This window comes from Homarus americanus, unplaced genomic scaffold (genome assembly GCF_018991925.1).
Source record: "Homarus americanus isolate GMGI-L3 unplaced genomic scaffold, GMGI_Hamer_2.0 scaffold12855, whole genome shotgun sequence".
In the NCBI taxonomy this organism is placed as follows: domain Eukaryota; kingdom Metazoa; phylum Arthropoda; class Malacostraca; order Decapoda; family Nephropidae; genus Homarus; species Homarus americanus.
In genome coordinates, this window is record NW_024731191.1 from 52,746 (window position 1) to 64,654 (window position 11,909).

Consider the following 11,909-nt stretch of genomic DNA (forward strand, 5'->3'; position numbering starts at 1 on the left):
AAGAAAATAACAGAACACGAGAAATGACAACAAAAACATTTATAATTAAAAAAAATGCTAAGTTAGAAGAAAACAAACAAACAAATTAACAACAACAAAACAAATGATAAGAACAGAAATTCCTTTAAAACTCAGTTCAATATTTCAGATATCTGGTTGCCTCGTGCTGTGCTGGAGGGCTGAGGGCTGAGCCCTGGGGGCTGGGGGCTGAGGGCTGGGAAGTGACGGCTGCCTGGGGGTGTGGTGAGGACCGAGCTGAGAGGCTGGGGCTGAGGGCTGGGAAGTGACGGCTGCCTGGGTGGAGGACGAGGCAGAGAGGGCTGGCTGAGGGCTGGAAGACGGCGCCTTGGGGTGTGGTGAGGACTGAGACCAACACGGGGCTGAGGCTGGGAGACGGCTGCCGGGTGTGGTGGAGGACTAGAGCTGAGAGAGGGCTGGGGCTGAGGGTTGGGAAGTGACGGCTGCCTGGGGTGTGGTGGAGGACTGAGAGCTGAGAAAGGGCTTGGGGGCTGAGGGTTGGGAAGTGACAGCTGCCTGGGGTGTGTGGTGGAGGACTGAGAGCTGAGAGAGGGCTGGGGGCTGAGGGTTGGGAAGTGACGGCTGCCTGGGGGTGTGGTGGAGGAAGGCCGAGGGGAGACCTGCCTGGGGGTGAGCTGGAGGACTGAGAGCTGAGAGGGCGGGGCGAGAAGACGCTGCCTGGGTGGTGGAGGACTGAGAGGAGGGCTGGGGCTGAGGTTGGGAAGAGACGGCTGCCTGGGGTGTGGTGGAGGACTGAGAGCTGAGAGAGGGCTGGGGCTGAGGGTTGGGAAGTGACGGCTGCCTGGGGTGATTGCTGGAGGACTGAGAGCTGAGAGGGCTGACACGCTGCTGGGGTGGAGGACTAGAGCTGAGAGAGGGCCGGGGGCTGAGGGTTGGGAAGTGACGGCTGCCTGGGGGTGTGGTGGAGGACTGAGAGCTGAGAGAGGGCCGGGGGCTGAGGGTTGGGAAGTGACGGCTGCCTGGGGTGTGGTGGAGGACTGAGAGCTGAGAGGGGCTGGGGGCTGAGGGTTGGGAAGTGACGGTTGCCTGGGGTGATGTGCTGGAGGACTGAGAGCTGAGAGGGCTGGGGGCTGAGGGTTGGGAAGTGACGGCTGCCTGGGGGTGTGGTGGAGGACTGAGAGCTGAGAGGGCAGGCTGAGAGGTAGGGGCTAGAGGGCTGAGGGAGGTGAGGGCTGCGTTATGTACTGAAGTCTTTAACACCATGATGAAAAGTTTCACACCGCCTGACACACCGCTAATTAATTTAATAAACCCGGGGTCTCTTAGGGGAAGGGCGAGGTCTCTGGTTCTTGTTTTGGCCCCTGTGTTGTGGTGGTTGTTGTGTTGTTGTCTTGGTTGTGATGATGATGTTGTAGGTGTGGTTGTGATTGTGTTGTTGTAGGTGGTGTTGTGGTTGTGTTGTTGTAGTGTTTTCGTCAGTAACATTCAACATCCACCACCAGCACAACGTCACCACCAATCACAACATCACCAACATAACATCACCAACACAACATCACCAACACAATCTCCCAACACAACCTCCCAACACAACCTCCCCAACAATCTCCCCAACACAACATTACCAACACAACATCCCCAACACAACATCACCAACACAACATCACCAACACAACATCACCAACATAACATCACCAACACACCCAACACAACCTCCCCAACACAACATCACCAACACATCACCAACACAACATCACCAACACAACATCACCAACACAACATCACCAACACAACATCACCAACACAACATCACCAACACACCTCCCCAGCACACCCTCCCCACATCACCAACACAACATCACCAACACAACATCACCAACACAACCTCCACGTCCCAGTACCAGACTCGCATTAAAAAATCCCGTTTACAGTAAATGTCAATAAGTGAACAGGTGACGTCAGAGGGAGAGCAGTAATCGTGCAGGGTACTACACTGATGTTCTTCTGACTCCAATTTATACGTCTATTGAGGGAACGGGTCAGTGGGGTTATACTAGGTAGGAGGCTATAATAGGTAGGGGCTACATTAGGGGCAGGGGGTTAAGGCCTGGGGGTTATACTAGGTAGGGGCTATACTAGGTTGGGGGGCTACTAGGTAGGTGGTTATACTAGGTAGGTGTGGTTACACTAGTAGGTGGTTGGCATTTAGGTAGGGGCTATACTAGGTAGGGGGCTATACTAGGTAGGTGGCTATACTAGGTAAGTGGCTATATTTAGGTAGGGGGGTTATACTAGGTAGGGGGTTACATTAGGTAGGGGTTATACTAGGTAGGTGGTTATACTAGGTGGTGGGGTTATATTTAGGTAGGGTTATATTTAGGTAGGGGGGTTATACTGGTAGGGGGCTATACTAGTAGGGGCTATATTTTAGTATAAGGCTATATTTGTAAGTAGGGGCTATACTAGGCAGGAGGTTATACTAGGTAGGGGGCTATACTAGGTAGGGCTACTAGGTAAAGTTAACTACTGGAAAGGTAGCATATGTAGGAAAACGTGGAATATGTAGAGGAAGGTGAAAATACATGAAAGGTTGTGGGTGGTGAGCGGTGGGTTATGGGTGGTGGGCTGTGGGCGGTGGGTTACAGGTTGAGCAGCGATGGGGTTGTAGGTTGATGAGCGGTGGGTTGTGAACGGTGGGTTGTAGGTTGGTGAACAGTGGGTTGTGGGGTGGTGGTCATCTGTCTTTTTCATCGCCTCTATCAATGGTCCAATATTTGTTTTGTCACCTTCCGCCGCCCACCTCTGTGTTGTGTGACTCTGTGTGTGTGTGTGTGTGTGTGTGTGTGTGTGTGTGCGTGTGTGTGTGTGTGTTACTGTACTGTGAGGACGGCGTTTTGTTGTGCGTGTTTTATACATGGAAGAACACGACCTATGGCTGACCGTCTGACCACTCAAACGCTCCAACCTGAAACATTTAAGTGTCACACCTGGTCAGTACCTTTGGGAACCTGTTATTGTGTGGGACAGGACAGGTGAGGTAGGACAGGTAGGGGAGGTAGGACAGGTAGGAGAGGTAGGACAGGTAGGGGAGGTAGGACAGGTAGGGGAGGTAGGACAGGTGAGGTGAGGTAGGACAGTAGGGAGGCAGGACAGAGGGAGGTGTAGGACAGGTAGGACAGGTAGGGGAGGTAGGACAGGTAGGAGAGGTAGGACAGGTAGGGGAGGTAGGACAGGTAGGGGAGGTAGGACAGGTGAGGTGAGGTAGGACAGTGCAGGTTAGAAGTCCCTCCAGCATATTTCACCTGATAATTAAACAATATTCTAACCTGACCTGACCTGACCTGACCTAACCTAACCTAACCTAACCTAACCTAACCTAGTTGTGTTTTAGTGATAAGATGGGGGATGTGTTTACTTTGTTGAGTACACACACACACACACACACCGGCTGCAACTCTATTAATAAACCGTTTATTATTATTATTATTATTATTATTATTATTATTATTATTATTATTATTATTATTATTATTATTATTATTATTATTATTATTATTATTATTATTATTATTATTACACATACATTATAAATCCTCATCTGTGTGTTCCCGCAGATTAACTTCCTTTAAAAATTGGCGCAGACTCTCATTGGAATTCCCTGGTCGAGAAATTAAATTCCTAATGGTCGCGTAACAATTTCCTCCCTCGAGTTAATACCATCTTTTTTGTAGCTTAATGTAACCTCTTGAGAACTACTTAATGTTGTTGTAGAATTTAAGGCTTAATTAATTTGTACTTAAGTCCACCATGGCGTCATAAACAGTAGAGCTTTTATTGTTATTGTTATTTTTCGTTGTTTTATGTTTTTTGCATGATTGATGTGGTTTAAGTCCTCGTATAGTCAAGGGGGTTAAACCTGTCGTAAATCTTGGTGTGAATACGTCATCACTTGTGTCGTCATTTACGTCATCACTTGTGTCGTCATCTATGTCATCATTTGTGTCGTCATCTATGTCATCACTTGTGTCGTCATCTACGTCATCACTTGTGTCGTCGTCTATGTCATCACTTGTGCCGGTATATACGTCATCGAATTGCTTCTGGGATCTTCTCTATTTACGTCACAACTTGAGCCATCCAGTTACATGTTGGTATCTGCGTCGTTACTTACGTCATTAGTTACCCGGCCACTTATATGTCACAATCATCCGCTTACTTGCCAGTTACCTCCTTCGCTGCTATATTACGCCATCAGCTGCGTCACTGCCTACATTCCCAACCCTTTACAAAAATGGTAAAAATGTGTTGTGGCATCATTGGAATGTACCTGTCACCGCCACTAATAAAATCCTTCATCACAAACCCAAATAAACACAAACCAGTTACGGCCGCGCGCCATCATGACGTCCGGTAATTCTAGGCCAATCAGGAACATTATTATGACGTCAGATAACTTACCAGCCATTTAGGAGCGAGCATTTACCTCACGTCAAATATCCTGGCGAATCAAATATACATATCACCATGACGTTAGATATCCACCAACCAATTAGGAATAAACATAATTGTGACGTCAGATAAGTCACGGCGAATCAGGAACATATCACCCTGGCATCAAATAACCACCACAGCCAATCAAGAACATATATCATCATGACGCCAATACCTGTAAACCAATCAGATGGAGGAGGCCAAAGCGTTGCGTCTGCCCGTGGTGGTCGAGGTGTACATAGTGAAACAAATGTAAATCTATGTGTGTGTGTGTGTGTGTGTGTGTGTGTGTGTGTGCATTAATTTTTATTTATTTATCACTATCTATATCTTTATTTTCTATCATTAATCATTTTCTCTTTATCTCCTCTCCCTCTCTCTCTCTTCATCTTCCCTCCACCCCCTCCCCCTCCCCCTCCTCTCTCCCCTCACCTACGTCTGAGAGATAAATTTCTAGTCACGTTCTGGTGTTCTGTATCACGCCGTTCATCCCGTGTCGTTCTTCTCCCCTCACCTCTCCTCCTCCCCTTTCCCTCACCTTTTCTCCCTTTTCACCCACCCTCTCACCCCTTCTTTCTCCTCTCCCTTCCTTCCTCTTCCCTTTCTCCTCCTCCCTCTTCCTCACTCACCCACTCTCCCTCACCATCCCATTCTGCCACCACTCCCACCTCTACACCTCCCACTATCCCTCTCAATACCCTCTCCCACCTCCTCACCTTCCTTCCTTCACCTCCTCTCCTCTCACCTCATCGATCACTCCCTCCCTTCCTCCTCCCACCTTTATAGCCTCATTAAATTCCTGTTGGGACTGTCCCTAATGGTGCTGGTCTTTGTGTAAGTGGGTCATTATTATTATTATTATTATTATTATTTATTTATTTATTATTATTATTATTATTATTATTATTATTATTGTTATTATTATTAATACAAGTTTAACTCAGGCTGAGTCATATCGTTAAATTGGAGAGAGAGAGAGAGAGAGAGAGAGAGAGAGAGAGAGAGAGAGAGAGAGAGAGAGAGAGAGGAAAGGATCCCTATGAACTTTCGAACGCGCGCGCGCACACACACACACACACCACACCTATCATCACAAACTAGTTACCACTGTCACTCACTCCATACATGCCCTGGGGACCAAAGGACACCTCACACCGTGGCTAGAGGAGTCGTCTCCAACCCTCACTCCATGAAGGCTCACACAGATACTGTAGACTGACGGATGTTCCAAGTTTGTGAAGTTTCCAAAAAAATTCGAGACGGAAAAGAAAATGATTTGAGAGGATGTAGGGGAGGGGTGAGGGGAGGGGGAAGGAGGGGGGAGGGAGGGGAGGGGGGAGAGGGGGTGGAGGGGGAGGGGGGAAGGAGGGGGGAGGGGTGGAGGGGAGGGGGAGGGAGGGGGTGATTTTTTAGGGTATTTTTTGTTTGTTTATTTTCAGAGGGGGAGAAAATATTATTAGAATGGGGGGGGAATTTATTTTTAGTTGTAGTTGTTTTTGTTTTGATTTGGAAGAGAAAATAAAAGAAGATTACCCGAATATTAAACACTGTAGCTTATATTACTCAAGCAATTAAGTAACCTAACCTAACCTAACCTAACCAAACCTAACCAAACCAAACCTAACCTAACCTAACTTAACCTAACACCGTAAATAACATCAAAACAAAAACACAAACAACCATCCCCTCACCAATTACAACAACACAACAAGTAAACAAACACACCCACCCCACACCCCAGGTAAATCAGCAAGAGACAGGTGTAGTCATCAAGAGAGGAGGACAGGTGAGCGAGACAGGTGTAGTCATCAAGAGAGGAGGACAGGTGAGCGAGACAGGTGTAGTCAACAAGAGAGGAGGACAGGTGAGCGTGTTACGACAGAACCTTAACTACACAGCCGTCACACAAATGGTTGATCCACCTCACTGCCGCACGACACCTTCAGGCTATTGAAGAGTCTTATTCCTCCTGTAGGGTGTTGAAGAGTCTTTTTCCTCTTGTAGGGTGTTGAAGAGTCTTATTCCTCCTGCAGGGTGTTGAAGAGTCTTATTCCTCTTGTAGGGTGTTGAAGAGTCTTTTTCCTCTTGCAGGGTGTTGAAGAGTCTTATTCCTCCTGCAGGGTGTTGAAGAGTCTTTTTCCTCTTGCAGGGTGTTGAAGAGTCTTATTCCTCCTGCAGGGTGTTGAAGAGTCTTATTCCTCTTGTAGGGTGTTGAAGAGTCTTTTTCCTCTTGCAGGGTGTTGAAGAGTCTTATTCCTCCTGCAGGGTGTTGAAGAGTCTTTTTCCTCTTGCAGGGTGTTGAAGAGTCTTATTCCTCCTGCAGGGTGTTGAAGAGTCTTTTTCCTCTTGCAGGGTGTTGAAGAGTCTTATTCCTCCTGCAGGGTGTTGGGGTGTTGGGAGCTTGTGGTGGCTGAGAGAGAGAGAGAGATATGGCCAAGAGGTAAAGATGAAGATATGGTCTTTAATATTTATCATGAGAGGAAGATATTAGACTCATGAGGCTTAAGATGGTGGTGGTGGTGGTGGTGGTGGTGGTGGTGGTGGTGGTGGTGGTGGTGGTGGTGGTGGTGGTGTGGGGATGGTGATGATTGTGATGATGATTTGTGGTGATGGTGGTGATGGGGGTGGTGGTGATGATGGTGGTGGTGATGGTGGTGGGGTGATGGTGGTGGTGATGGTGGTGGTGATGTGATGATGGTGGTGATGGTGATGGTGGGGTGATGGTGATGATTGTGATGATGATTGTGGTGAATCTCCTCAAGAGGCGTCCTCCATCACCATCCGTCGCTGTTGCTCACCATCACCTTGACTATTACCCTTCACCCAACCACCACCACACACCACCAACACCAACCCACACCACACCACCACACCACCACACACCACCACACTGACCACCAAACCACACCACACCACCACACACCACACACACCACCACACTGACCACCAACCACACATCACCACACACCATCACACTGACCACCAACCCACACCACACCACCACCACCACACTGACCACCAACCCCACACCACACCACCACCACACCCACCACACCGACCACCACACACCACACCACACCACCACCACCACCACACTGACCCACCACCACACCACACCACCACACACACTACCACCACACTCACAGACCACCATCACCACCAACCCACACACTAATCCACACCACACACCACTACCACCCCAATCCACCACCCACACACACCATACCACCACTCCCACTAAATAACATAAAGACAGACAAACAGACAGACAGACGCTCCCTGACGACTCCTGTACGTCCCACAGAAGGAGTAATGTCGCCAGAAGCTGTTCATTATTCTTGGTAAATTGTGTAAAAAAAAAAAAATGAAGAAAACTATTGAGGCGGAATATTTTGTATAATAGAACTACAGATATTACACACACACACACACACACACACACACACACCTCTCTCTCTCTCTCTCTCACTTATTGTTTTATTTTCTCAATTATTAATCACCCTCTCACTTTCTTTCTTTGTGATATAATCCCCCAGTGATTACTCTCTCTCGTTTTCTCTTTCTTTCTTTATTTCTCTCCTATCTCTTACAGTCTTACCCCCTTAATCATTAATCTCTCTCTCTCTCTCTTTTTTTCTGTCAGTCTCTTTCTTTCTGTCTTTTATTCTTTCTCTTTCTTTTAATCTCTCTCTCTCTCTCTCTCTCTCTCTCTCTCTCTCTCACACTAATAAATCTTGGTAAGAGTTAGTTTTACCTCTTGAGAAATAAGCCACAACCTCTCCCTTGGCAATATTTCAAGGTGGAGTGATGATCTTGTTGAGGGGCGTGAAGGAGGGGTGAGGGGCGTGAAGGAGGGGGAGGGTAAGGGGTGTTGGTGTTCAAAGACATTCACCCAGACAGACAGACACAGACAGACAGACAGTAGTATACAAAGACAGATATGCAGATAGACCAAACCTGACCATAGTTCCCCTCCTAACTGCTCAATAAAGCCTAAAGCAGCATTACCAGGCATCTTGATAATGACCCTAACACACATCGTTACTGAAGACAAGTATACCTCTATATAAGTGGGGGGGAGGGAGGGAGGGATGGGGGGAAGAGAAAGAGGGGTAGGAGGGAGGAAGGTGGGAAGGGATGGAGAGAAAGGGAATGAGGGAAGGAGGGAGGTGGGAGGAGAGGGAAGGAGGCAGGGAAGGGTGGAGGGAGGGTAGGAGGGAGGAAAGGCGGAAGGAAAGGATAGAGGAAAGGGGAGAAGGGAAGGAAGGAAGGAAGGAAGGAAGGAAGGAAAGGATGGAGGGAGGGAAGGAAGGAGGAAGGTTGGGAAGATTTTGGAGAGCGAGTAAATGAAATGCGGGTTGCAATGTCCGTAGAGTTTTTAGCGTTATTCACTCTCGCACTTTCAAAATAATCAGTTTACAACCTAACCTAACCTAACCATAATCTAACCATAACCTAACCATAACCATCAAATTATCGGTCATATTTCCTAATGTTTTGCTCAGGTGTAGGTGAAGACAATCGGAGGCAACATGACGTGAGGTGTTCAAATATTTAGGTAGGAACAAAGGGATACATACGTGACCTCTGACCTGACCTCTGTACGGTGATTAATGCAGAGTGTGTGAGGGAGAGTGGTAATGATTGTTGGTGAGAGAGTGAGGGAGGGGGAGGGAGGGAGAGGGTGTTAATGAGAGTGGGGGGAGGGGAAGGAGGGTGTGTGGGTGTTGGTTGTGCTGGTTGTAGTGAGGTAGTGATAGTGGTAGTGGTAGTGGTAGTGGTGCTGACAATAGTGGTGACAATAGTGGTGACAGAAGTAGTAGTAGTGGTGGTGGTAGTAGGAGTGTTATCAGTAGTGGTTGCAATAGTAGAAAAAGTAGTGTAGTAGTAGTAATAGTAGTAGTAGTAGTAGTACCGGCGGTGGTGGTGGTGTTGGCAATATCTCCCACAAGGCTGTATAAGTCAATATTGCGTCATATAAACTTTTAGTACATTTAAAAAACTTCCTTACAACAGTACGTCACTCATAAGACCCCTGTTGTTTTAAGGTACTGTTGTTTTAAGGTACTGTTGTTTTAAGGTACTGTTGTTTTAAGGTACTGTTGTTTTAAGGTACTGTTGTTTTAAGGTACTGTTTTTGTAAGGTACTGTTGTTTTAAGGTTCTGTTGTTTTAAGGTACTGTTGTTTTAAGGTACTGTTGTTTTAAGGTACTGTTGTTTTAAGGTACTGTTGTTTTAAGGTACTGTTTTTGTAAGGTACTGTTGTTTTAAGGTACTGTTTTTGTTAGGTACTGTTGTTTTAAGGTACTGTTGTTTTAAGGTACTGTTGTTTTAAGGTACTGTTTTTGTAAGGTACTGTTGTCTTAAGGTACTGTTGTCTTAATGTCCTGTGATATTTAGGTATTGTTTTATGGTTCTGTTTTAAATAACTGTTGTTTTAAGTACCTGTTGCTTAAAAGTCTTGTGAATTCATCGTACTCAAAAGGTGTCAAGTCATCGTACTCAAAAGGTGAATTCATCGTGCTTAAAAGGTCAATTCACCGTACTTAAGAGGTCAAAGTGGTCAAAACATCATTACTTAAGGAGTCAAGTCATCAATCTGTATTAGCAATAAAGAAAAAATATGACAGTAAAGACCAGATGATTTAAGAGGAGATAAAGAAACCTGACCAATGATTACAAATTGTCTAGTCCCTCCCGTCTTCTTCTTCTGTATGGGAGGAGGTCTTCTGTGGGGAGGAGGGGGTCTTCTGTGAGGGAGAGTAGTTCTTTGTTTGGAGGGAGGAGAAAGAATTAGGTCTTGTGATGGAGGTGAGAGGGAGGGAGAAGGGGTAGGTATTTTGATGGAGGGTGAGGGAGGGAGGAAGGAATTAAGTCTTGTGATGGAGAGAGGGAGAGAGAGGAGGAGGGTTGAACTTTTGAGGAAGAGGAAAGGGTAGGTCTTGTGATGGAGGAGAGGAGAAGGATCAGTCTTGGCGATGGAGAGAGAGGGAGAAGGGTAGGTCTTGTGATGGAGGGAGGGAGGGGGAGGAGGTGGGTCTTGTGGTGGAGGGAGAGAGGGAGAAAGGGGTGGGATCTTGTGATGGAGGGAGGAGGAGGACAGGTGGGTCTTGTGGTGGAGGGAGAGAGGAGAAGGGGTAGGTCTTGTGATGGAGAGGGGGAGGGGAAGGAGGGGGTGGAATCTTGTGATGGAGGAGAGAGGGGGAGAAGGGAGTGGGTCTTGTGATGGAGAGAGGGAGGGGGGAAGGAGGGGTAGGTCTTGTGGTGGAAGGAGAGAGGAAAGAACAGTAGGTCTTGTATGTGAGAGGGATAGGGAGGGGGAATTGGGGGGAGGTAAAAAAAAATATATATATTTCACTTAGACTCTTGGTGGTGACGACGCGATAACAGTTTACGAGGAGGTGGGAGGAGGGTGTTGATGTGGGTCCAGGTGCAGGTTTATGGTGCACAGTTTGTTATTGGGGGGTTTTGAAGCTCTTAACACCCCTTTCCCCTTCCCCTTGCCACTCTCTCTCCTCCCCTCCTACCCTCCCCATCTCTTCTCCCCCTCTCTCTCCTCCCCGCTCCCTTCCCCCCTCTCTCTCTCTCTCCTCCACCGTCTTCTGTTTTCTCTCCTTCCCCCTGTCTCTTTCCTTCACTACCTCCCTTCCTCTCTCTTCCCGTTCTCTCCCTTTCTTTTTCTCTCTCTCTCTTCTTCTTTATCTTCCTCCATCTTTTCCCTGTCTCTTTTTCCTCTGTCCTTTCTTCCCCCTTACTTCGTTTCTCTGCCCCAGTTTCCCTCTCTTCCCTCTCCTCCCCCTTCCCCCCCCTCCCCTTCCCCCTCCTCCTCCCCCCTCCCCTCCCCTCCCACCCCTCCCTCCCCTCCCCTCCCCCACCTCTCCCTCCCTCCACCTCTCCCAACTCTCAGACCATCACCCTAGTTACCCATCCCCTCTTTTTCTCAGACAACTTTCTCCCCTCCTCTCCCCTCTCCTCCCCTTTCCATCCCCCCCACACACCTCCTCTCCCCTCCCCATCCCCCCACACCCCAATCATCCTCCCCTTCTCCCTCTGCTAACCCCTAAGGCTTCAGGGTGGCCCACGAGGATGTGTTAGTTGTGTAGTGAGTTGGGTTAGTTAAGTGATATGATGGGAGGGAGGGAGGGAAAGGAAGGAAGGGAGGAAGAGAAATGATTTAGGGAGGGAAAGAAATGAGGGGGGAAATGAGAGATGGATGGATGGAGGGAGGGAGGGGAGGAAGGAAATGAGGGAGGGAGGGAGGAAGGAAGGGAGGGAAGTGAGGGAGGGAGGGATGGTAAGAAGGGAAGGGAGAAAAGAGGGAGGGAGGGAGGAAGGGAGGGAAGTGAGGGAAGGTCAGGCTACCACCTACACCATAAGTAATTTGCTAGAAAAAGTTTTTATTGACTTGACGTCAAAACCCCTCGTGTTTGACTCACCCT

The 11,909-nt window shown here is 47.9% G+C and overlaps 1 protein-coding gene across 1 annotated transcript; it reads right to left on the minus strand.

Moving 5' to 3' along the window:
* Nucleotides 1-417: 417 nt before the first annotated feature.
* On the minus strand, nt 418-1,242 carry LOC121867571 (proline-rich receptor-like protein kinase PERK9). The gene has a single exon (XM_042367576.1). It carries the CDS (start codon nt 1,240-1,242, stop codon nt 418-420), a length of 825 nt encoding a protein of 274 aa, XP_042223510.1.
* Between the last annotated feature and the right edge of the window lie 10,667 nt (nt 1,243-11,909).

Bases quoted from the DNA above. Each gene is read 5' to 3' on its own strand.
- LOC121867571 (XM_042367576.1), bottom strand. From the start codon at position 1,242: ATGGTGTTAAAGACTTCAGTACATAACGCAGCCCTCACCTCCCTCAGC.